Here is a 27,653-nt window from a genome sequence, read left to right on the forward strand (position 1 = left end):
TATGTATATAGATTAATAGGATTTAAATAAGACTAAGATTCTTCAAAACTCATTCAAAATTAAAAATCTTGAAATTTTCCAAAAGGATAATTGAAAGAAAAGTTATAATTAATGTTGTTTCGAGTTCGCCATTCAATTGATAGGCATATGTCCATTTGTGGTGTAAACTTTTGGAAATATATTCAAATTTGTTGTCCTTAGGAAAAAAATTCGACTACCGGGTAAACAACCAAAAACGCAGATTTACTCAATATTATGTCCTGATACTGTAGAGAGTATAGTAATACCGTCTTATAGCGAAGAAAAATTAAACAAAACACGCGAGTTGCATTAAGTTTATTCTGATAACTTTGACTGCAAGTCGGCAGGGGTTGCCGTGGTCCGAGTTGCATACAACTTTATTCGGACTGTTTTGAAAACAAAGTCCATAAAATGAGGGGGTACGCAATTAAAAATAACAACTTTTAGTCCATTTTAATTTTATGAACTCGGGTGTCAGATTACATATGAGAGGAGTCTATGCAAAAATGATATCTCCACTTCCAACACTTTTTTTGGGTTTGTGTATTTTCGTTTTCTGCTATTACTGATAAGACACTCCTCATATAATCACCATCAATGCAAAATATCTTTTTTGACATATGTTTGGTATTATGCGCTTTTAATATTTCCTAATTTACTCGTAAGTACTTTCAGATACACCTCCTCACCACAATGCAAACCGAAATCTTTCGAGATACGGTATTCATTGATATCATAAAAAAAAGCTTTGTATACATTTCAAATCTGTCTAATTGGGCATTTTGCATTGATGATGGTATCTACATACCTACTACATAAAATTGTGTGTTTTTGGGCTGCCAATTAAACTTTAAGCTATGTATGTAGTATGTATACTCGTCAAAAATTTGTATATTAAGATTGTATGTATCGTTCATATATCTCCGAGGTATGAGTAATAAATACTAAAGAATGTAGTCACAAATACATGACTAATGTTTCGTTAGCCAGAAGTGACAATGTGCTACTGACAACCGCATGCTGCATTTCCTCTATAAGATTCAAGCCATGTACCCTACACCTTACCACACAATATTCGGATTTGAAGCATGACTAGCATTAAACATCAGTATCGATATTATATAGGCATATATTTATAAAATTCGCAATGCGATTGTAGTTTTCAATTTTTTTATGTATAGTAATACACGGCGTATAAGTAATTTATAGAATTCAACTCCCTAAATTAGAAATGAGCGCTGCATATCGGAAGCCGCGAAACCGACGGCACTGATTTCAAAATGCCCAGGATGGGCGTTAACGAGAAGGGCTTCAAAAATACTCTTCCATACAAAGTATAGTATGTTCGACAATTTTTTTGTATGGAAGAAAATAAAAATTATCAAAAATCAACGCGATTTCTTAGCCACTTGAAATGTGCACTTTATCAAGTTATCAAGAATTGAATGGACTATAAAATGGCATACTTCAACTTTTTATGAAAATTCTTATTAAAAAGCTTGTTGTTGTTATAACATTTTGTTGAATTTTTCTAATTTTTATGCAAAGTTTGAAATTTAGACTTAATTAATGTTAGATGATGGCTGATAAATAAATAAAATAAATATAGACAAATGTATGCATAAATGCTCAAAATGAATAGAGAAGTCGATTAAGCCATATCTGTCTGTCCGTCCGTCCGTGTACACTTATGGTTACATGTGTATATCTTGGTAACCGCTGCACCAATTTCTTCCAAACAGTTGTTGGCCTTGGTACAGCATAACAAATGGCCGACAATTTTTCAAATCGGACAATAACCACGCCCACATCCCTTATAACGGTAATTTAGAGAAATACAAAATCTTCGATAAATCAGTAAATATTAAAGCTAATTTATTCAAAATTGATGCTTGCAACAATTCTTTACCAAGAAATACATTTATGATAAAATTTTGGAAAATGGGCGTGGCACCGCCCACTTATGATCACATATATGTATCTCGGTTACCGTTCTACCAATTTGTACCAAAGTCGGTATGGTTATTGTGCTTGCCACACATAAGCAAAACGTTGAAAATGATTGAAATCGGACTAAAATTACGGCCGCTTTTCATCTAACGGTAATTTTCATAAATGCTTGAAACTTTAATATTTCGAAATTTAAGAACGCTAATTTACTCAAATACCATGTAGCGGTAGCTTTCGGAAAGCTGAAAAACATATATTTAATACTTGCTCCGGGTATTTAATGTTCGGCTCCGCCCGAACTTAGACTCTCTTATTTGTTATAAAAAAATATATATATAAAAATTGCACAAACAAAAGAAAAACTGGTCGAAACTGGTCAAAATTTCGTGTCTCTATTACTTTTCACATGACTGTATCGGAACCAAATTTGGTTCACTTACTACAGACTTCCCAGTGAAGATCATGTACTGAATATAATTTCGATATATCGAGGGGGCGTGACCACTAACATACTAATGCAAATTTTCATAATGCATAAATATAACGGAAAAAGCTTCCGTGGTCTTTCCCATACAAGTAGAATTTTCATACAGAATATCTCAAGAAGTATCTGAGGTAGGGTACTGGAATTGTTTCTGGAGATTTCACGAAATTCGAAGTTAATAGAAAAAATGTCGTGAGCAACTCCGATTTGATCTAAAATTCGCATGGCACATTCCGCTGGAATCATTTACCGAGAGCAATGAGATGTGGTAATTTATCAATGCCATGTTACTGATTTAGAGTTGCAAATGTTAGTTGCCCCCCTGCCCTACGTTCGTATGTATGTATGTTACGACAGTATTTATTTACGTTGTCATGTAATTTTAACTTTACTTGTGTTCTTCTATTTTTACCTATCTTAATAATTTGCATAAGTGTGTGAGATTACCCACTTTTGTCAGAACAACTTATCTCCAGTTTGAACTTTGGTCTGTAAAGCAGATAAATCTACTTCTTCTTTTTTGGCGCTGTAGCGATTTTGGCCGGGTAAATATATGTACATAAATAACTTCCACTAACGGCTTAGTAAAATTTTATTGAATTTATCATCTAAGGTATTATTTTAAATAAATTCTTCTAAATTCAAGTAAGTTGTTTTGTCAAATCTCAACAGTAGTTTATGTTTTAATTGTTTGTTATTGTACTGTAATTCCATAGCCGAAAATGACCACCAGCAGTGCTTAATATTTAAAAATTCAATTCCAATTGCATATAAATTTGTTTATGTATGCTTGTATCTGTTATTTTATTTTATGACACAATAGAATAAGGTAGTAGTTGTGGATGGCACGCGCGTCAAATTGCAAATTTGGGACACAGCTGGTCAGGAGCGTTTTCGTAGCGTCACACATGCCTATTATCGAGATGCACATGGTATGTTGTAGTATTTTATTATGTACTACATAAGTATGTTTTATACAAATATCAACTTAAAGTTTTCTACTTTTTTCCTTACATAGCTCTGCTTCTGCTATATGACGTCACCAACAAAACCACTTACGACAACATTCGCGCATGGCTGGGCGAGATAAGGGAATATGCACAGGATGATGTCGTGATTGTGCTCATTGGTTTGTATACTCCTATACATATACATATATGTACATACATATGTATGTATGTACATTAGGATTGTTCCCCCCCCCCCCCCCCGCTCCCCCCGCCCTCTTCTTGGATTGTTCTTCTATTTAATAGTTTAACAAATTTGGTATTAAATATTATTGGAATACCATGAAAATAAGCAGAGAAACAGAGTTCTCCGATCGAAAGATATGATTTTCAAGAGTTCTGGATTCTTTCTACGAAAAGTCACTTTTTCCTAAATAAAATTCGTGGAAAACTTTGAGCGCTTTGAGCGACCTCTAAATATTTTTTAATTTCGTAATAGAAAACAAACGTATTTTCCCATATAGAATAATCCTAGGACCTGAGAGCATTAGAATTGGGACTTAACTTTTTTTTGCATCCTTTTTTGGGACCACCCTAATGTGCATACATTTCTAAGTATTTGTGTACTTTTCGCTTAAATGGAGTACATGAGTGCAATATCAATTCGTTAGTTGTCGTGGAGTAAAGATTAGGTTAAGCGATGGATTTTCAATATGTTACGTAAAAAGGGCTTCTATTGAAAAAATTTACAAATTCTCCAATGAAACCACTTATGGGGTATTCCATCGTCACGGGTGGGACATTTGTACAGCAAAAATTGTTTTTCTTTTTTAAATTTAAGTATAAAGTACTAAGCAATTCTACATTTTGATAAAGCTACACCTAGTTCACTAATATACGAGTTATTACCAAATACGAAAAATATTCAAACTTGATTTTATATTGGAAAATTCTGAGCTGTTTCTTCCGTCACGGGTAGGACAAAGAAAAGACACTGCTTTTTGGAGAACATATATTTTAAGGAAAGTCTGTGAATTTACTTAACATTTCTATCTGGATTAGATGTTTTACTATACAGAAAAGAACCAGCAATCCCAACAAAGCACAAACCATAATAAGAATTAGTTGTTTATTATTAAAAAATTCAAAATTCTCCTGTCACGGGTGGGACAACTTTTGTCACGGGTGGGACACGTACGATTTTCTTCATGAAAGGAAGCTTCTAGTGAGATCCATATCAAAGAGATTAGGTATGATAAATGTTAGAGGTCAAATACAAGATCAATTGACCTACTTTTATGACAGTGGAGTCATTGTAAGACGCACGATATACTGCTGACCCCAGGATCTATTTTAGGGGCAATAGTTATACCAAACGAAAGCTAGAAGTCGCCAGATTGATGTATTAAAATGCATGGAAGAAAGGATTATTTGCAAACGCATGAAATTTTATATGCATTTTCCTAATGCACTTCTGCACGGTGCATTTGATTGCAACGAAATTTCGAATGTGCCTTAATGATTTTCAAGTTTGTTTAGAATAGCTATGTATGTCTGACTAATACTAACTACAGGCTAAACATGTATATCGACTACTGTTATCACGTCGATAGCGATGTCTAACCTGCTGTTAGTGTTGACCAGACATTGAGTAACCGGCTTAAGAGTGGCTCGAGTTGAGTTATTTTTGGAAACTGATTTCATGTACAAATCATGCTCAATTTTAGCTATTCCTTAGAACCATAGAACGTCAGAAAAGATCTTGTGTATCGATGTCTAATCCGAAAAGTTATCTGCATTAGAATACTTGTAAGCAGATACATACATATGTATATCTTTGTCACTTAAAGGCTATTTATTGGATTGAATTTATAAGTTTCGCGAACTTCTAGATTTTCTTGGTTGGAACTTTTCAGGTAATTGTTAATATTGACTTTTGGATTGTTGTTAAGCAACCCTCATCATAGAATTCTCTGGCGTCTCTAAGATAGTAATGCTTATCTTGACTTTTCGAGCTGGCCACGCGAAATTTTTTACTACATCGCTTAGCCCACCAACAGTATTATGGTGTTTAGTCAACCTGAACTTCAGAGTTTTGTGGCATTAAACATAGGTTTGAAACGTTAAACTTATTTTTTTTATTGTTAGGCACCATTAGAAAAAAATTATAAATGATTGTCACGGGCGGGACACGATAAAACGTTTCAAAATCGCTTAAGTAGGTACTTATAATATAATAAAAGAAATGAAATAGGGCTGCTTAGTATAAACACACTCTAGTTATGAAATTATAGAAAACTCCCTAAAGTAGTAACTAAGCAATACGAAGTTTAAAACTTTTTAGTCACGGGTTGGACATGCTAAACCGTAGTGATTTTATCCTATTATATAATTTAAATGCCTATTTTTCTTCAATGCCATATTGCTTCTTCGGGGCGCAGAAAGATCGAGACATTTATTCCCCCCTTCAAAAAAATAATAACTTTGTGAATACTTGATTTTGCAGAGCCTTCTATATTAAAATATATATTCGTATTCAACTACTTTTCTAATGTTGAAGTTTTGAGTGTATTTACAGTGTAATAAAATAATATAACTAAATTTTTTTTCGAAAAAACGTTAATTTGAGGTATTGAGCATTGATTCATCAAGCATTTCATGTTCAATAAGCTACTTTACAATTGGACACAAAGTTTCACTTACTCATGGAATACCCCTTATATAGAATGTTTATTTTCTGCTCTAAAGGCTATAATCTCCATAGGAGCAAACTCCACAGCCACCCAAGGAATAAGATGGGTGGTAAAGATTTAGGCACAACAGCCCAGTCTTAAGCAGGAATCGCACGATTTGTACATTTGTATAGATTTTTTCCATTTTGACAGTTACAGACTGGGGTTGTTTGGACATTTTTTATTGAGCTAAACTCATTCTCGATAAATATTTATAGACACCACCACTCTGTGTCTGCCAAAATTTATAAATCTGTACAAATGTACAAATCGTATGATCGCTGCTTTAGTGCATACTTCTCCCAGTGCGAAAAGCACTCATATTTTTGGTTTAACATCACAGAAAGTCCGAAGCTGAGTAGAAACTCAATATAGGAGTAAGTGAGTTAATATGGCCCTCTTATGTTTTGCATATATTCCCATATTTTGCTTGTTTGTATATTTGCATAGTTTTGTATACATTTGCATATGTATTTCCTATAAATAAAGTTATATATGTAAATGTGGCATTGTCAAAATCACCCTCAATGTCTACAAATATGCCCAAGGCGAACTCCAACTCCTTCCTATGGATGGCAAGGGCATTTCGGGCAACCAGATTTTGGTAAGGCGTCTCCCAGGATTTCCCCGCCTGATAGGCATGTCGATGCAAAGACAGAGGATGTGATGAGAGTACCTCTTTCTTAAATTATATACGAAGTATACAAATAGGCATATCACAAGAATTAACCCCCTTTCAACTTTACAACGATATGAATTTTTTTAAATCAGTTCAAAATTTTCTGAAATATTAAGTTTTTAATTTTTCGAAGATCTGACATTTGACCCGTTATAGCACCTGTAATATAAGCTTTCACAAAAACATTTATATACCATATAAATAAGAGCAAAAGGCGGACCACATCTGTATTATTATTTTTTTTGCTTTTTACATGCAATAATTAAAAATAATTTTTTACCAAAGGTTCAATTTCGAAATTCGAAGAACGGAGAAATTACTTTTTTAACTTATGACTCAATCTCTAAAAAAGTTGGTTTGGCCCCATACCCAGCCGAGTGCTGTACAGTGTTAATGGTATAAAAAATATGAATTCAAATTCAATGAATCTCACTAAATATTTTAAATAGTCTGGCTTAGTTTGATTAAATAACATGCTTAAATTTGCTTTCTTAAAACGCAATTCAGGAAATAAAGCGGACTGCAGCAACAGCGAACGGCAAGTAAAACGCGAGGATGGAGAACGATTAGCTAGAGAGCACAATGTACCATTTATGGAAACATCTGCTAAAACGGGATTGAATGTCGAACTTGCTTTCTCAGCAGTCGCTAGGTGAGTAAAATAAAAACCGATCATTAAACAAAAAAAATATATATGTACATTAAGTGAACTCGACCACGCACTAAGAATTTTTTTATTGTACCGGAAAGAACTTCTCAAACTAACTTCCCGCCTAATTTTTTTTCTCGAAAATGTCATTTTATACATAAATTTATAAAGATCTCGCCAAAACTTTGTAAGGATTTAAATAAAGATCTCAGATTTTTTACAATTGACATAAATATGGCAAATCATAATCGCTTGGTCGCAAGCTATGACAAAGTATCTCAAAAGTTAACTGAGCTTTGCTCTATTAACGAATTCCGACACTAAATAATTGGCAAAGTAAACGAATCGGACTGGCTGTGTATTTACGGGAGGAACATTAACACCCGACTTCTGCACCGACGTTCCCGACTCCGAGCCAACCTTGGTTCTAGTTGGGATTTTCCCTGTCCGGCTCGTCCACTTCTCAGCCGTACTAATGCTTTCTTATGGAATAAGGAACTTAAGAGGTTCACGAGTGATTCGAAAATTTGCTTAACCGAGCTTTCAAAACTAATTTTTAGCCGGTTAGTAAAATTCCTTTGCGAAAAGTTAAAGATCATTGAGTACTTTAGTCATATTGAAATCTCGGGGAAAAAGGCTTAGTTGGTATCTCACCCAAACCAAAGAGCGAGGTTCACTCATTAGGCCTGATCGTTATTGTGCAAGTAATGATAGCACATTTTGAGGTTTGTTAATAGAACCTAACAGACGAATGAAAATACCCTAAGATATGCTATTATATCTTTTACAACTCCAAATCATCCGGTCCAGATTGCTTCCTACCGATTGTAAACAAAACAAGTAAGAAAGTCTAAGTTCGGGCGGAGCCGAACATTAAATACCCGGCGCAAGTATTAAATATATGTTTTCCACCTTTCCGAAAGCTACCGCTAGATGATAAGCCGGGGTGTATACATTTTAAGTAAATTAGTGTCCTTAAATTTCGAAATATTGAAATTTCAAGCATATCTGAAATTTACCGTTATATGAAAAGCGGCCTCAATTTTAGTCCGATTTCAACAATTTTCAACGGTTTGCTTTTATGTGGCAAGCACAATAACCATACCGAGCTTGGTATAAATTGCTAGAACGGTTAGCGAGATACATATATGTGATCACAAGTGGGCGGTGCTACGCCCATTTGCCAAAATTTTGTAATATTCTTATTTTTCATCTAAAACTCATTGCAAATATCAATTTTCAGTGAATTATCTTCAGTAGTTACTAAAATATCGCAGTTTTCGTTTTTCTGAAAATTACCGTTATATGGGAGGTAGGCGTGGTTATTGTCCGATTTTTAAAATTTTCAGCCATTTAGTATGCTGTACTAAGGCCAACAACTGTGCCAAGTTTGGAAGAAATTGGTGCAGCGGTTACCAAGATATACACATGTAACCATAAGTAGGCGTGGCTACGCCTATTTTCCAAAAATTTATAATATTCATGTTTTCCGTCTGAAACTCATTGTAAGTATCAATCTTGAGTGAATTATCTTCAGTAGTTACTAAAATATCGCAGTTTTCGTATTTCTGAAAATTACCGTTATATGGGAGGTAGGCGTGGTTATTATCCGATTTCGCCCATTTTCAATACCATCCGTCCCACGCCCAAAAGAAGTTCACGTACCAAGTTTCGTTAAGATATCTCAATTTTTACTCGAGTTATCGTGTGCACAGACGGACGGACGGACGGACGGACGGACGGACAGACAGTCACCGCTTAATCGATTTCTCTTTTCATTCTGATCATTTATGTATACATTTGTCTATATCTATCTCGATTCGTTTTGCCTGTTACAAACAACCGTTATGTGAACAAAGTTATAATACCCTTGTGCACAAGTGCGCTCGGGTATAAAAACTGCAGAGTTTTATTAACGACCTTAAAAAAGATTTCCACTTTGATGTTTGAAGCTTCCCCGGCTTTAAGGCATAAAGTGACGTATGTGTGGAAAAATTAGATTTATCCAAGAAATCCATTAGGATTCACGCAGAAGGATTTCAATATGCTCATATGTCAAATTGGAAAGCATTCTTCTTTTCTCTTGTGCCTAGCAGTTGATGATCTTCTCTGTTTTATCTACCATCATCTTGTATCTTAGGCTTGTAGGCTTACAAAAAAATTCATAGATACAAAAATATATTTTTTTTTTATGTAAAAAAGTGATCGTAGGCTATGTTGTTGTTAATGTAACAGCATACAAATAACCCAAAGAGTTTTTGGGGAGTGTTGCTGAAGTTACAGTCATTGGCCAGATATAAATCTGCATCGTTCCGATTACGTAGACCCGACTGTCGTGAGAACGATCATAGGCCCTATTTAACTTTTCTATAGAGATACTATTTACAATGCTATTTACAAAACTATTGCAACTTTCCAACTAATAAAACGCTGGAAGAAATTCACACCGATTGCAACCCAAACAAGCCCTATATTGCCATCAATCTCAAAAGGTCTAATTAGGTATCTCTTCCACTGAGAAGAAGAGACTGTGACCAACTCGTGGGATTGCTAAATTGCTGACCGGTAACTTTAAATGGCTTAAACACCTCATTGTGATTGGCATAGTTGGCAATCGTACTTAAGAACAACTACATGATACAGCGAGTTTCAAGAAACGTTTTTATAATAATAATAATAGATTGGCGCTTACACATATGTTAGTGTTTGTTGTATTTCGTAGGTAGTATTATTATTTATAACTATATTCCTTTTTTCTTAAATAAAAAAAAATTGTGCGATGATATATTTTATTTTTGTGCCCATTTTGCTAGAACTGTATTTTCGCTTAAAAGGAGTTAATATAGGCTGTTTAAAACTATGAAATTATAAAATGTCGTCCCTCTAAGGTTACTGTAAAACGATGCCACTCTGCAATGTGATACGAAAAAGAAATGCGATGCGAGAGATCCATTAGGATTCAAGCATTTAATTACGATTAAACCCGTAAAGTCTTAATCTGTGTAAAACTCGTAAGTTTACGAGCCTGTTACGGGTACGCCCTCTTTTGCAATTGTGTAAATAGGTGCATAAAGTGACTGTGACTGATGTGACGACAAGCTGAAAAGCGTTTTGTGAATATTTCGATTCGTAGTATTTTTCATAATAGCCCGCCAGCTCGAATGAAAGCTAAAATATAATTAAAAGTGCGAGAATGAATAGAAAACCCATGTAAATGCAGTTGGTGGATGAAATTCACTAATTTTATTCACCTATTATTTTTTTCATCTGTTTTCAGTATTTTATCATACATTTTACATAGAATAAAATCTTCGGCTCCTCGGTAACACTGAAGTTTACGAGGCCGTTTGCACATCAAATTTGCATCGTAAATTTACGAGGGGCTCGTAAATAGAGCTCCGTACAAATTTTGACATTTTTTACGAGGCTCGTAAATTTACGAGCTTTACAAGTTTACGAGGCTTCTACGAATTTAAGGGAAAACCCCTGATGTATTTGCCTTTCGCATCGCATTGCTCATTCTTATCGCCACGTAAACGTGTAACCTCCTGCAGGTACCACGCCCCCTTTTCCTTTTTCCAACGCAATTTCAGAGCTGTCATTTATAAAATACCAATTTTTAATATTCTAGCTAAATGCTCCCAGAGAATGCAGCATAAAATACTCAATTTGCATGGGAGTTGCCACACCCCCTTTATACTAACCTTTTTTTCCTCCATGACTATGGGATTCACTTCACATACATATCTCCATAACAACCCCTGCAGTCAAATGAATTAGCCGCATGCACAACTAGTCAGCCAACTATCTTTTTTCCATGCAATCAACTGGTGTTTTTAACATGGGGATGTTCTACGAGATGGCAATTGTCAGATTTTGGTCAAAAATATACCCGTCTCATACTAGTTCAAAATAGACAGAAAAATACCAGTCCAATTATGGGATTGATTTCACATACATATCTCCATAACAACCCCTGTAGTCAAATGAATTAGTTGCAAACTACCTCACAACTAGTATGAACCGCATGCACAACTAGTCAGCCAACTATCTTTTTTCCATGCAATCAACTGGTATTTTTAACATGGGGGTGTCCTACGAGATGGCAATTGTCAGACTTTGGTCAAAAATATACCAGTCTCATACTAGTTCAAAATAAACACAAAAAATACCAGTCCAATTATGGGAGTCAAGAAATAAAATGAATTCATTAATATACAATAAAAACATTTTGAATAAGTACACTTTAATAGCAGCCTTAGATTTGCCAATAATTAGTGTACAATTTTTTGAGTACTAATTAAAAGGAAAAAATAAATTTAAATGCATTTTTCATTAAATGTTATTAAAAGTAAAAGCTTTTGGGTACAATAAATACTACATCTTTTTATACTTTTTAATAATATTAAATATACAAAAAAAAAATTAGTTAAAAATAAAATAAATACTTTAGTTCATTTTCGAGTGAACTTAAAAAAAATAAAAGTTTTCATTTTCACTTGTTTTTAAAATTTAATAAAAGAAATTATTAACGCTTAAAATTTGAGATTTGGATAAGAACAAAGTAAAAAAATAATTCTTGCAGTAATCAAATGTTCTTAATTTTTGTCTAAAGTTTGGCTTGTTGATTGATAATTGAAATTAATCAAATAATCATATTAAATTAACAACTTTAATAGATTATTAATCATTAAAAATGTGCTAATATAGGTATTTAATCATCAAACGGTTATCCACAAAAATATGCCTTAATTAATAATCATTACGATTATAAATCATTATTTAACAGGTCTGGTATATTTGAATTTGTACTCGCCTCAATGGTTTACAATATTCCCAAATAAAAGGCATAATATTTTGTGTACTTTGTATTAAACTGTCGAAATCAAATAAAACCGGGCATGAATAAATCGTTTTGTACTTGGCACAAGTCTAGCCATTTTCGAACTCGAATCGGTTTCAGTCAGGAAATTCTAGTTGTAAACTAGTATTTTTCCTGACTAGTTTGGGGTTTCACTGCAGTGAACCCTGCAGCGAAAGCTACTAGTTATGAACTAGAATTCTAGCAGTTTGCGTGTCAGCACAATTAGTTTACATTTTTCCTTTTTCAATGTTAGCGACTAGTAGTTTTAACATGGCGATGTCCTACGAGATTTCAATTGTCTGGATATACATCAGCATCTAGTAGTAGAAATACTAGTAGCATCATATCATTTAATGGGATAGTCTGCCAATTCATTCCCCATGAAAGCATAAGTATTAGGGTGACTGGCTCGGTTTTTTCAAACCAGTTTCCCCCGTTTTTTTGGCTGTCTACAGGCGGTTTTTTGAAAACTTGATTTTTCGAATATCAAATAAACCGGATTTTATTACCGAGCAAGCCGTTTTTTTCATTTCATACAAATCTTGACCTCTCAATAAATAATAAATGTTTAAAGTTTTTCGAAGTTTTCAAAGCTTTTTCCAGTTTAAAAAAAAACCCCTAAATAGTTATAAAATTTTATCCTAGGATATTTAGGAGTACACAACATATTATATTTGATTCCTATAAATGAATGTGCTTAAACGTTTTCTACATGTTTGGCCGAGCTTCTTCTTCAATTTTTGTTCTGTTTCTTGATGTTGTGAAACAAATGGAGAGACCTACACCTTTACTCCACCTTTGCTTATGCTTTTTTATAGCAGAAATACAATCGAAGGTTAAAAAAAAAATTTGTTTTTGATGTCGCTGGGACCTTAAATTGAACTCAAAACCGAAAGGAATCAGAAAAAGTGCAATAAAGTATTAAAAAGTTAAAATATTACCAAACTTGAATTTTCCACTGACTCTTATTTGCTTTACTTTTGATATAAAAAACTTTGAACTTATTTTGTTTCGCTAATAATAATAATTTTATTGTAATTTTTGGACATGACTTCATACCAACATGAGCCTTTTCACTGTATAAAAACTATGTAAAATAAAAATTGTTCCTCCAGTTTTTTCTTAACTTTTCAAATTGCAATTTTTCGAATAACTCGAAACCCAGTTTTGGAAAAAAGGCGAATAATCGAACACCCTTATAAGTATGCCATTTTGCTCGCGGCGCTGCAACAGTCGCAATGGCCGATAGAGCAAAGCATCCGGTTATTCGAATTTTTATTGTCTGAATTATACGGATATTCAACAAATCCGGACAGAACTCCCAGTCGTAGTACCTATCTATTTCTGTACGATGCACTGTGCGAAAATATCTACATATATTTACAGGCCGATTCTGAACAGAAACTCCCTGGGAGTTTTCTCTCTTTTCCCTTTTCTCCTATCATAAATAAAAATTCCCTGAGGATTTTTTATATCAAATGGCGGTGTTGAGCTGAAGTGTCAAACAGCTGTTGAGAAGTTCGAATTTTCTCCTCCCAAACTTTCGGGGAAAATGCTACTTCCTGGGAGTTAATTATTGGAGGATTTCTTTCTCAGGAGAAACAAATTCCCGGATAACAAACTCCTTGGAGGTATTCAGAATTTGGCTGATATTAAATAATTATTCGAGGTTATATTCTTATTACCATATGTACATATGTACATTTAATCAATACACATATATATAACGTCGTTTAAAGTACAAAACCGCGTATCGTCATTCTGCAAAACCGCGTAACTGACATTGGCTGCCAAAAATTGGATTTGCTCACACAAGCCCTTGGCTCAATCCTTATCCATTCATCCTGAAATATACTAGCCAAAAATGCGATTTCTTTATAAAAAAAGAGAACCTTTTGAAATATGGGTGTTTTTACTCTCTAGAAAATAATTTATGCGACTTAACATACGCGGTTTTGCATTTTCTTGATACGCGGTTTTGTACTTCTTCGATAAGTATCTATTTAAAAATTATTATTATTATTTTTTTTTTCTTTTTAAGGCAACTAAAATGTCGGGGCACCGTAAATGGCGATGATGGAAAATTCAATGTCCATGACTTCGTACGCGACAATACGCGAGCACGAACAATGTGTGCGCAGTGCAAGTCGATGTAGACTTGGTTTTACTTTCCAAAGAAAATATGGAACACTATTTTGAAGCGAAGTAGATGGAATACGAGTATTCTATCTTGAAGATTGAAGATTAGGATTATGTGGCAATGTTCAGTAATTTGAATAGCTTTATTAGGCATGATAGTGATGTACGAAGAAACATCCCTACAAGATCATTTTATTAATCGTATGTAACTCATTGATGATGGAAATGTTCATCAAACACTCCCATCTTCTTCAACTTATGGCCTTATTTAATAGTCTCTTTTTAACCAACGCAAAATTTGCAAATATGTTAGTAACATAATCGAGAATGTGTTAGTTTCCATCACTCGAGTCAATTCTCAATCATTAATTGAATTATTAATTCTTGTAGGGATGTTTGAATGAATGTTCACATACATGTGGCAGACAACGTAAATGTTTGTGTGAGCAAGTGTAGCAAAATGCGTACAAGAAAATACATATGTATGTACATAAAAAAAACATTTATGTATTTATTTCAGGTGCCAGTTTATCCAGGCTTCTTCTACCCTGCTTTTCAAAAGAACTAAATTTAAGCTGTCATTCTAGCCTGGTTTAAGTTATTTGGAAAACAATACCACCTTAAGAGTTTGAAGTGAAAACTTATTATTAAGTTGCATTTATAATAAAAAATAATAATGGTTTTGTAAATTATTTTAAGTGAAAAAGTTCAAATTTTTAAAAGCAGCTGAGTATTTATATTTGTGTTTATGAACATAATCATTTAATAAATCTGTAATTCCCACAGTGCAAACTAATATAAAAAGTGTTGTCATACCGATTATTGGGTTTTATTATGCCATATTTTGTTAATTTCTTTACTGTGCACAACTAACGAATAAAAGAAACAATTTTACGAAGTTTTCTGTTTATACCTAAGATGCGGTCATAATATAGGATGATCTAATATCGTTGTAAATGAATTGGTAAGTAGTAATACGGGAGTTTAGCCATCTCTATAATAAAGTATCATTTATTTCTTCTTTTGCGAAGAGGTAGGTACTCAGCGTGGCATACTTAGGCTATTTCTAGGGGGTACCTGGCGGTAGGTATAAAACGCCCCCCTAATCCAGGGTGTACCAGGTACCTATTGGATGGTTTGGAGTCAGGGGGCTCTTCCGACTGTATTTTATACCGGATACCTGTCCGGCTCCGGGAGTAACGGTGGACTTACCGCAGCACGGGGCTCTGCTGTGGCCGACCGTTCTTTCCCCTTACCGTTATGCACGGTCGCCGAACGGTTTCGGCTCAGTAGGCGACCAAAGAACCAGATGCTATGAATACGAATAATGAAGCCCCGGATCCCTGCACGGGTAAAAATGACGCCGACGGACACGGCGTTATAAATAGTCAAGAGAAATCTTCGGTAGCCACTGGAGCGGTCCCGAAGAAGCCTTCACGGCCATTTAAATCTAATATTGAGTCCAGCGTTGGTAGCTGCAAACCCTCGGAGGGTAGCGAGCGACTGGCGTCTGGGATGCTAACGGAGCCTACCCGGCCGATGGACCTCTCGTGCCAGGCGTCCTCATCAAAGCGGCAATGAGCCCACCCCAAACCCAAAGAGACAAGTGACTACCGCGCCCCCTCTTGCAGTGCATGCGGCCACAGTCATCAACACCTATAATACAGCCATATACCACCAGACAGCAACAACCAGAGCGGAAAGCACAACTGGACCAAGGTAGAACACCTCATACATCTCTCACCCTCCACTTCGAGGTCAATCTCCTAAGACACACGAAACGTAACACAATTGAACTGCAACGGACTCGAGAGCAAAATCGAAGAGATACCCGTATTCATGGGTCGTGCAGCATATTGGTAGCTGCGATCCAAGAAACGAAGTTGCATAGCAATTCAGTACTGCTAGAGAACGCCAAAGGCGTTTGCCGCCGTCTGTCATTCCACGCTATTAGAGGAAATGGAATCTTCCTCTCTCCCCAGGCACTCAAACGGTGTACATAGGGGTATTTGAACGATTTAGGCGGCCATAAACCAATTTGACAAAATTTTAAAGGAAACTAAAATAAATAGTCACATTAGATAGAGAACATTCCAAATAACATTTTCCAGTCTCCCTCACTTTTCTAACTTGCACAGCGAACGCTCACCGTTGACCGGAAACAGAATACTCTAACGCTGCTTATAAATAAATGTTTGCTCTCTATAAAGATCGTGAAAGTTTTATGTAAATATTTTGATTGTTGCATTGTATTCTTAAAAAGTAATGATTAAATTTTAGTTAAATTTTTTAATCATAAAATGATGAAGCAAAAATTCAATTTAAATGTTACGAAAATAGCGGTTTTCCACTAGTATTTTTTTTTTTAATATTAAGGAATTTGTTTGTATCCCCGGGAGAAATCGCTTTATTATTCTATGTTCAATTGAAATTTGGTAATGTACTGTGAAAAGATTGCCCACAGAAAATGGCATATAAGTGGTATTTCTCTACTTAGAAAATGTATTAAAGAAAAATCTTAAAACGCAACTATTATATAGTAACACTACTTTAGATCTATTTTAACACTAAACTTAAACTTTTTAGACGAATTTAAAGCCACTGAACCAGAATATGAATCTATTTAAATAAAAAAAAAATAGTTTTCGATATATAAGCAAAAGTCATGTTTTATAGACCTTTCGGTCGCGTTGCTAGAAATCTGCGGGCATGTAAAGCGAAAACAACTATGTTATGTATTTCGGAATAAACATTTATTTTCTTTTACATTGATGTTATATAAGTGATGATTAAAGAAATAGTTTTGGGTATACAAGCGTTAAAATTTAGATAAATGTCAATTTAGATAAATCCACGATATTTCAGTAAATATTGTAATTTGGATTGAAAATTGTGAAGTAAAATTTTGGAACAAAATAGGATTAATATGAAATGTTTGGATAATGGGAGTGGCGGGCACTTATGATGAAATGCTGTATCTTAGTATCCGTTATGAGCCTTGCTTAGGGTATATCACACATACACATCCGCTAAAAATACTTGAAATCAAGCGATAACCACGCCCACTACCCATATAACGGTAATTTACAGAAACACGAAAACTGCGATAAATCGATTCTTGGTATAAACTCTTAGCATTAAATTAGATTATTATCATTTTTTGGATAATGGGCGTGGCGTCGCCCACTTATGACTACAAATGTATATCTCGGTAACCGATTTATCAATTTGTACCAAACTCGGTGCACTTAGTAACCTTCTGTTTCAGTAATTGAGGACGCTTATTTACTCCAAGTTGACACCTACAACATGGCAACTGGTGAGAGGTTGCTTAGAGATAAAGCGTTTTCAAAGCCATTTCCATTGATAGCCATATCACACTAATTGAACAAAAACTTTTAACAGATGGCAACTCTGTTAAAGTTTTAACCTAAATACAAACCTCGGTATATCCAGTAAACGAACTGAAAAATTTAAGCACCAAATGTATGAAATATTAGAGATTCGCTTCACATCATTAATAAAACATAACGTAATTGAACTTTTTTATTTTGATAATATTAATTAATGCTTTTTTTACAAGTCCAAGTGGTCAAAAAAATATTTGTAATGAAATAATTTTGTTAAATGCAAACCATATTAAACGGAAACACACATATATTTGGATTTACTTAATTTAAATGGTGAAACATGTTTTATAACTTGACTAGCAAATACCCGGCGTGCTTCGCGACGCCTCGTGAGTAATTTTGCATCAAAGTTAAGGAGAAACCGTATTGAAACTCAAATGGGAAAGCCTCTTTAGGGGAAGAATTTTGCCTTTATTAGTATACATAATTCATCTGGCCGGCCATTGTAACCCTAGTACATACATATAATGTGTTGTAATCAGTTGGTACTAATAATAAAAGTTAAGATCTATCGTCACAAATCAGTGCCGTATCAGTTAGGTATTGCTAGTCAGCATCGATCAGGGATACCAATTCACACACATCCGTAGCACGTCGTCGGGTACTTTCAGTAAAATGAAGTTCATTGAAACCAAGATGACTTATTTTACTAATGTTTAATTGGCAATTATTGCCAAATTATATAATTCTGGATAATTCCGTACCAACTCGATTACTAAACTTGCAATAGAATACCGCCAGCTCGTCAGTGAAATACACAAACAAATATTTGCCGAGGTAACTAAACTCTAAAAAATGTTTGTTTGAATTCAAGCATATTAAAAAAGGTAACCAGTTTCCTCTCTTAATGTATGTAAAATTTGTTAATCAACTTAAATACTGCTTTTTAACTTTTACTTACCATATGTGTGGCGTAGAACAAATTTGAAATTTTTTTGTTGAATTCTAAACACTCTAGGCCAAATTCACAAAGCGTAGTTAACTCAGAATCGGCAGTTAACTACAGATTTTCAGTACAGCACTGTGAATTTGGCCCTTAGGGCCGTTAATTTAACTATTTTAAATCATTAGTTATACTAAACTACAAAAATTTCCATAGAATTTTCTTAGTGTTCACAATTACACAGTTTGCACATAAAATGTTTAAAATTTGCTCTAAAAGTTTTTTGTTTAAAGTAACGCATTTTAAGAGAGGTTACCAGTTTCTTCTCTTAATTTAGACACCGTTTTCATAAAATTCATTGAGGTCGATAAATAAACGCAGATCTAATTCCGAATGCAGGCATCGTTCCTACACTGAAAATAAAATCTGCGTAATTATAACGAAAACTTGCGTAAATCTTACGAAATTTTTCGTCATTTTGAGCCACGAAAGTTTTCGTTGATTGTACAAAACCGTTTTCGTATATACTACGAAAATATGAGCATTTTACGAATGTATTCGTACTATTTACTAAAGAATTTAGTACTATTTACTAAAGAATTTCGTACTATTTACTAAAAAAATACGTACTATTTCTTTATTTTGTTACGAACTTTTGTAAAATGCACAGAAATAATTCGTATATTTAACGAAATAACTTTCGTAAAATCTGCTCTTGTTTCGTAGAATGTGCTATTTTGCTTTCATTCTGCACACTGTAAAAAACATATTACGAATTATAACACAACACTTTTATTTTGTTTTTTTCGTTAATTTTAAAACTTTTTGTTTATCAAAACGTTTTGCAAAAACGCTTAACGGGTGGGCTTTAGTAGTCAGCCGCACCTTGTGTTTTAAGAAAACCAGGTGGAATTAACAAATGAAACTTGGTCAGGATGTTAAGGGAGGTATCCTCTAAAACATGTATAACTAAAAAATATAAATAATATCATTGTTTATAAGTTATTTGTTGTTAAAATTTCTTAAGTCGTTAAACTTGGTTCCTTAACAAAAAAGCATTTGTGTATAAATGCACATAACACTGTACTTAATACTTTACACACTTTTCTTTTATTTTATCTTGTATATAAATCACTTTAATTAAACTTTTATCGACTTGTAAATTACATTGAATTTCACGCATATTTACAATAAGACATGGTTTCAAACTGACACATAACATGTGTTGCCATATTGTACAAAACAATACATACAAAGAAGGCAATGATTAAAAAGGAATACAGGGGAAATCAATACAAAAGAAAATGTTCAGCTCCTTTTCTTCGCAAAACAGAAAGGAGAATTCTATTACCTGAGGGTTATAATCCCTAAGTGCGGCCGAAGGCCGCCTACGCAGAAAGGTGTTCTCTGCAAAAGGTGTTCAGCTCCTTTTCTTCGCAAAACAGAAAGGAGAATTCTACTGCCTGAGGGTTATAATCCCTAAGTGCGGCCGAAGGCCGCCTACGCAGAAAGGTGTTCTCTGCAAAAGGTGTTCAGCTCCTTTTCTTCGCAAAACAGAAGGGAGAATTCTACTGCCTGAAGGTTATAATCCCTAAGTGCGGCCGAAGGCCGCCTACGCAAAAAAGTGTTCTCTGCAAAATGTGTTCAGCCCCCCCCTTCTTCGGCAACACAGAAATAATAATTCTACTAAGTAAAAATTCCGAATTAAAAATCCGCTTTTATTATTCAAAATTCCAGTCTGGTAGCACTAAGTTGTATGTTATTTTGCTATCTTATTCATCGTTTATATGAAAACTTTAACAATAAATTATATAAGAACTATAGGGTTGCTAGAAAAAAGGGGGGTAGTTTTGAAATCAGGGGGTCCTATTCCACCCCCCCTCATCCCCCCTTTTTCTAGAATTTGCCGTCCGTCTACTAAAATTTTCCCCGCTTAACATTATTGATTGAAATATAATGAAAGTGTTGTGCAATAATTTTAGTCATGTTTTTTATAGTGTTAAAAGCAATCATACGTTCTACGAAAGAAGAATTTTCTGATTACACTTTAGTTTAGAATTAATAAAAAATGATATTTTACCTATAATAAGACTTAAGTCTTTTATTTATATGCATACGAATAGGTTCCGAATACAGAGATGTAGATTTCGTAAATTTTAAAACCATACGTGAATATTACGAATACAATATACAAATTATTCGTAGAGATTTGTTCAGTGCTTTACCAGTGTGTTCCGTAAAATAATCGTAAGATTTCGTTTGCTTTCGGCTCTCGTTTGTCTTGACAAGTTTATTTTAGCATTAGGCATTTTTAAACACTTCGCACTATTCTGTTATTTTAAAGGTTTTTTTTATATATATATATTTAGTAACGAAATTCCACTTTGTATAAGCCAAAAAACTCTGCCTTTAACGCACTTGCTAATTTATCGACTTCGCGAAAACAATACCGATGTGCACACTTCAAGCATCAACACAAAATGAGGTTGTTGTTTTTGTTTCCAATGCGATGCTCGCAAACCACGCTACAAACGACGAGCATGCTCGCTGAAAATCAAAATTGTTTGATTTTTGACGCGCATGCTCGCAAACCGCCCTACAAACGACGAGCATGACCCGCAAGCCGCGCATATGCGCGGATATGCTCGTCGTGTGTAGCTACTGTTAGGGTAAGAAATAGTGGAGCGGCGAGCAAAGAGCATTAAGCAAAAGCGTCGATTTCAAAGGCATATGTTTCAATGGGAAAGCGCATAGTGGAGAGCAAAGCATACATACACGTTTGTAATTGAAGCTTTACTCGATGCTAGCTCTTCGCTTTGCTCGACCCTCCACTATGTTTTGACCCTTAGTTGAAACGGTGTTACTTCTTTAACACTTCTTTGCCTAATAATATAGTTGAATTTTTATATTTTTTTCTCAGTATACACATTTTGTTTTCTTAAAATGTTATTTTCAGCTGGGCTCCCGTTTCCGTATTCGCAAAAATTTTGCGTTTTATGGGCTGTTTTTGCTTACGCGTAAAAGCACATTTAGCGCATTTAGCTCTAAATGCTACTCTAAATGTACATTTATCCATACAAAATTCGTCACCTAAATGCAACTAAATGCAACTCCATTTTTGCATTAAGAATCTAAATGCCAAAGCAACCCTGTGATCTTCCAAAATTTCCACGATTCGAACATGGTTTAAAGAGAAAAAGTGGTAACATTGCTTTTACGAGTATACAGTTGCTAGCTGCGTTTCAGTGATCGCCGATTGAGATTTCTTTTATTTTACATTACATATTTGGATAAAGAAAAGTTAAGCAAATTCAACATCGATGTGATGCTGATAGAAATCTGGATCAATTTGTGATCAACTCTGTTTGGTTTGTTTCCTAATTAGGTGAGGAAATTTTAATTGACAGCACCGACAAATGAATATATACACAAACAAATGTTTGGTTATGGTTATAATCATTCAAGTTTTTGTATTGAATTTTTGGTTTAAAATTTATTTTTTCCTTTTCAGTATGGTTTTTGCACATTTTCTTCTGCGTGAGAATTGATCGTAATATATACGGATCTAAATAAGAGACTGGAACACGGCTGTTTAACAAAAGCATACGATTTCGAACTCGCGTAAATGTACATTTGCTAAATGCTATAGCATGAACGCTCTTCGAAAACATATGTTCGAAAGTGCTAAATGTTGCATTTTAAATGCAGCAAAAACGCTGCATTAGTTTTCAAATCGCAAAACAACGTGCTCCAAAATTCGCAAATCGGAAAATTTTTGCGGTTTCAAATCGGTTGCCGATGAGACGGTGGAATGAAAAGTAAACGGCAAATTAACATAAATAACAAGCTAGCTTAGTTTAAATTTATTTTTGATTATGCCCATTATATCTTGCGATATTTTTGGCGTCCTAAAATTAACTTTATATGTTGATTTTATTTGTTTAATTCACTATTTATTATACACATCTCCGTTTTGGGCAACGAAAGTTTATCGAAGCAACGAAGATTTACGATTTGGTGCGGACGATACATGTGCGATAATTGTTGCATACCTTCAAGGATTGGCTTTTTATAATAGGTTCATTCCTTATCTTTTTGGACTAAAAATTTGGTTTTTTGCGTTCCTTTACTTTTCCTGTTACTCTCTTTTAGTGAGCGCATTTTGCTTACGCTCTGGCATTTTGACACTTTTCAGATTTTAGTCCAAAGAATGGCAACAACAAAACTAACGTCAAATAAGAACAGAAATGTATGTACAAAACACATTCACACAAGCACAAGCACAATAAACACTTGCTATATCAATTATTTTTTGCCTCCTTCCAATTTCAATTCATTTCTTTTACTTTTTAGATTATTCTCACTTTTTGCGTATTCTTTAATTTCCGTTAATTTAAATTCAGTTGAGTTTGACACTTTTCAGGATTTTGCCAGAAAAAATTCTTCTGACTAAATCTGACTACTTCGGACTGATGAGAGTCGCTCTCACTGACTGTTGCTCTCTCATTTTTGCTGTCATTTCCGAGTTAAGGAACGCTTTTTGGACTAAATCTGACTACTTCGGGCTTTTTCTGACTATTTCTGGGAGATAAGGAACGCGCATAATGCTGGAAACGATGTTGAAAATGGAACTTATCGATAACAAAAAGTGGCGAATTCAAGAGCACCCAAAAATAAAAACGTACGATTTTTACGACAACGCAAAACGCAAAAGTAAATGAAAATGAAAAATTTCATTACGAATATACTATAAAAAAGCAAATTTTGTTTAGAAGATAATAGGAAATTTTATACATTTCCCCCGAACGGGGATTAATTTCTTCCCGTTTTTCTTCTTATTCTACTGAGGCAGTGTCAAAATCGAGCTGTCACAACTGATACCACCTTGTATTATTGCATCATGAGGAATTTTGACATTTTTGATACTTCATAACCTGTTGCCTCACTCTTTCCTCAAGAAATAATGGAACGGGCATATATTTCTGTTGCAAAACCTGGGTTGCCTTGTGCTCTTTTTCACAAAAAACTTTAGAAAACCGTAGTAGAAAGCGTAGCAAATTCCTTAAAAACTGCTTACTGCTCACGGTGCAGCGTACTTGTGCAGTGCACTTGTGGTACACAAATGTCAACGGCCAGGACGGCGCAATCTTGTATTCTATCATTCTTGCGTACTGCTTTAAGGAAATTTGACTCGAGAAAATTTCTGAGCCATTTCTTGTACGTCATTTTATATGGAGTTTTTGCTTTTCTTGATAGCTACATACTGGACTTTAACGCGTCGTATGCTGCACTTCTGCCTAAATTGGCCCTAAGGCGTACGCCACACAAATCGAAGAAGCTCGACCAAATAGGTGGCAAAAAACCAAGAACGTAAATCTTTACGTTATTTACGTTCTTGGTCGGCAGTCTATTTCGAACCAGTATTTTAAGTATGAACGGCAGCTCTACGTAAAAACGTCATTTTGACAACTTTTACTTTGACGTTTATCTTTTCTTACGAACGTGCTTTCGTTGGAACACATGGTGTTTTGGGCAAATTTCCGAGTTAATCTTCAGATTATAAAATAATTAGCACACTATGGCGGAGGTTTTCCATCGGCCGGGTCCGTTGAAACAAACCAATAAAGCCCATAAAACCGGGCGACATCGGTCGAAAGGAGCTATTGAAAGTGCATTAAAGGGACGTGTTTCGCTTAAAGCGGTGTCACACAAGCACAAACAGGAACAACGCAGAGAGCAGCGTCGCAACCAAATGAACCAAGTGCGTATATTAAAATTGATCTTTACACTTTTAAAAGTAGTTGTTGTATACAGATTCGAAAAAAGAAGCGTGAAGAAGCGAGATTGGAAAAACAACAGTTGGGAACTCAAACCTCTCCGCCGTTTTTGGTTTGTATATTGCCAATGCATCAACAAATCGATGCAAGATCTGCATTAGCTATACTAGAAAGTTGTGATGAGGAAGCTGTGGTCCAACGCACAGAAACGGGTGTTACGTATATAAATCTACCACGCTTTAAGCAGCGCTTTTCCTTCTTAATTCCCCCCATTGGACGAGGCAATGAAGTGGAGGTATTAGATTACTTAAAAGTTTGTGATACCACTCTACTTTTAACTTCTGCGGCCATGGGAGAGAACGATGTATTCGATCGTTGGGGACACCGTATTTTTAACATGATATCTGCTCAAGGTCTACCTACTCCTATTGTGGCACTAATGGATTTAGAGTCGATCAACCCCAAAAAACGGAGCGAAGTGAAAGCCTCTGTGCAAAAATTTATATCCAAACTACTACCAAAAGAAAAAGTAATGCAGCTAGATACCAATGCTGAAGGTCTGAACGTTATGCGTCGCATTGGTGGACAAAAAAAAATTGTAATTCCAAATAAAGCGAACCGGCCGCATTTATGTAGCGATAAAGTTGAATATGAATCTGATCCGAACCAATTAGATGACAAAATTACTTTAAAAGTAACAGGCTTCTTACGCGGTGCACCTCTTAGTGAAAACTCACTTGTTCACATTCCTGGTTTGGGAGATTTTCAGATGCAACAAATTAAAACTGCATTTGATGACTACAAGTTAGATAAACGGCCCGAGTCGCAGCTAGTTCCTGTTATTCGGGTATCGGACCACGAAAATCAAACATCTTTACAATGCGAAAATGTACCAGACGCTATGGATGCAGAACAAACGTGGCCAACTGAGGACGAAATCAAAGCAGCACAACAAGAAACCAAAAAAACGAAATTGATTAAACGTGTACCCAAAGGGTGGAGTTCGTACCAGGCCGCATGGATACCTGACATCGAAGCAGTAGAAGCCACAGAAGATGCAAGTGAAGAAGACATGAACGAATCTGATGACGAAGAAAATGCAGGGGACGATGAATTTATGTCGTGTGAAAATCAGTCCTTTGATGAAGAAGTGCAAAAACCCGATTCTGATACAGAGGAGTACGTAGAAACTGCTTCAGTATCTGACGCTGCGATAAACGACGAAAAATATGATCTCCAAATGGACTTCCACGAAGAGCGGGAAACAATGAAAAAAATTAAAGATGCTCGCGTTGATGAGCTATGGCCTGATGAAATTGATACACCTCTAGATGTCGAAGCGAGGGACAGGTTTCAAAAATATCGTGGGCTAGAATCGTTTAGGTAATAAAAATACTAAAGTAGCAGCTTAAAAATTTCTAAGTATTTTTTCTTATTAGAACATCGCCATGGGATCCAAAAGAAAATCTGCCTTATGACTATGCTCGCATCTATCAGTTTCAGAACTTTGATCGGACAAAACGGCGAATCGTTTCGGAGGCCAAAGACGTTGATGGATTTAAGGTAAAATGTCTGATTCCCAACTGAAAAAGGTTGTAAATTACGGATGTACTTATTTAGCACGGCGCTTACGTAACAATATACATCATAAATGTACCAGGCGAAAAGTGGCGAGCTTATATATCGGCTCGTAAGTGCAATATCTTGGTGATATATGGGCTACTCCCTCATGAACATCAAATGTCTGTGGTGAACGTTGTACTCAAACGGTTACCCGACTCAGAGGCCCCAATAAAATCGAAAGAGACCTTAATCATACAGTGTGGTTACCGCCGTTTTATTGTTAATCCCATCTTCAGTCAACACACCAATGGCGATAAGCACAAAGTAAGCCAAAATACCAAAATTATTAAAACGAAAGTACTAAATCGTTTGCATAATTTTATTTTTTTTTTTATAGTACGAACGCTACTTTCGGCCACATACAACTGTATGTGCTACATTTTTTGCGCCAATACAGTTCCCTCCTGCACCTGTGTTAGCATTTAAATTAAATCCTGATTCAACTTTAGCGTTGGTTGCACGCGGTTGTCTGTTATCTTGTAATCCTGATCGTGTTGTGCTTAAGCGCATCGTTTTGAGCGGACATCCAATGCGTATCAACCGCAAATCGGCCACTGTACGTTATATGTTCTTCAATAAGGAAGATGTGGATTACTTTAAGCCGGTTAAGCTACGCACAAAATGTGGACGCTTGGGGCATATAAAGGAATCCCTAGGAACACACGGACATATGAAATGCGTATTTGACGGGCAGCTTCGATCGTATGACACAGTTTTTATGTATCTCTACAAACGAGTTTATCCTAAATGGACCTATGAGGAATGCTTAATACGCTGTGAAAAGGACGGGGAAAACCCTGAGGATGTAACAATGGAATAATTCAAATTGTAAATAATTTCAGAAGTAAATATTAATTTAAATGAGCTCATATGTATTTACTTTACTTAAAAAAGTGTAAGCCTTATTAAAAAACAAAATAGATAATTCACTTTTCTTACAACAAAAATGTGGGTCATCATTTTTGTTATTTTTATTTATATATGTACGTGAAATGCAGCAAACCAAAATGCCTATTGGTCTAAAAGGGCGATATTGGCAGAGAACGTATAGTCAATCAATAAAGTTTAGGTACATTTTATTTTTCTCAAATTTTTATAAAAATATGTTTAATTCTACAGCATAAACCCCAAAAATCAGAGCTCCAAACCTTGTACAAAATTAAAGAAAATGCAAATTTTCATTCAAATGTTGCACTTTTTAATTGCAGTCTTTTGAAAAAAGTTTAGTATGCCGTCTTTGATCCCATTCAATTTTAGTATAGGACTTAAAAAAGATTTTTGACAAATTTGTTTGTTGAAGGTGTTGCTCATTATCTCTATATAAAAAAATTTTCGATTACCTCAGACTTGCACATTATTATACTAAAATTTAATGGGCTAAAAACATACTTAGATTTTTTCTCAAGATTGTACTTAAAAATGGTTATATTTTGATGAAAATTTTCAGAATTTTCTTTAATTTTGCACAAGGTTTGGAGCTCGAATTTTTGGGGTA

At 34.8% G+C, this 27,653-nt stretch overlaps 2 protein-coding genes across 5 annotated transcripts in view; both read left to right on the plus strand.

Annotated features, from left to right (window-relative positions):
• LOC118746305 (ras-related protein Rab-26-like) overlaps nt 1–16,679 on the plus strand; it is a 44,328-nt gene extending 27,649 nt beyond the window's left edge. The window contains exons 3-6 of one of the 4 annotated variants that reach the window (XM_036480153.1): nt 3,279–3,387; nt 3,450–3,584; nt 7,321–7,465; nt 14,368–16,672. In XM_036480153.1, coding sequence (XP_036336046.1) covers nt 3,279–3,387; nt 3,450–3,584; nt 7,321–7,465; nt 14,368–14,482 — 504 coding nt within the window. In that variant the 3' untranslated portion in view covers nt 14,483–16,672. Of the gene's footprint in view, nt 1–3,278; nt 3,388–3,449; nt 3,585–7,320; nt 7,466–14,367 lie in introns of all 4 variants that reach the window. The other 3 variants (XM_036480154.1, XM_036480151.1, XM_036480152.1) reach the window with 3 other exon arrangements.
• Nucleotides 16,680–24,237: 7,558 nt separating this feature from the next.
• On the plus strand, nt 24,238–27,040 carry LOC118746307 (pre-rRNA-processing protein TSR1 homolog). Its single transcript, XM_036480157.1, has 5 exons — nt 24,238–24,519; nt 24,573–25,918; nt 25,975–26,098; nt 26,156–26,422; nt 26,496–27,040. The coding sequence occupies exons 1-5, from the start codon at nt 24,337–24,339 to the stop codon at nt 26,976–26,978; spliced, it is 2,403 nt and encodes an 800-aa protein (XP_036336050.1). The 5' UTR covers nt 24,238–24,336; the 3' UTR covers nt 26,979–27,040.
• Nucleotides 27,041–27,653: the final 613 nt, after the last annotated feature.

Source organism: Rhagoletis pomonella, unplaced genomic scaffold, assembly GCF_013731165.1.
Source record: "Rhagoletis pomonella isolate Grant_MI unplaced genomic scaffold, Rhpom_1.0 Rhpom_scaffold_00010, whole genome shotgun sequence".
Taxonomy (NCBI): domain Eukaryota; kingdom Metazoa; phylum Arthropoda; class Insecta; order Diptera; family Tephritidae; genus Rhagoletis; species Rhagoletis pomonella.

Coding starts and splice junctions, on each gene's coding strand:
- LOC118746307 (XM_036480157.1), top strand. CDS start 24,337: ATGGCGGAGGTTTTCCATCGGCCGGGTCCGTTGAAACAAACCAATAAA. Junction 25,919..25,974: donor CGTGGGCTAGAATCGTTTAG/GTAATAAAAATA, acceptor TTTTCTTATTAG/AACATCGCCATGGGATCCAA. Junction 26,423..26,495: donor CCAATGGCGATAAGCACAAA/GTAAGCCAAAAT, acceptor TTTTTTTTATAG/TACGAACGCTACTTTCGGCC.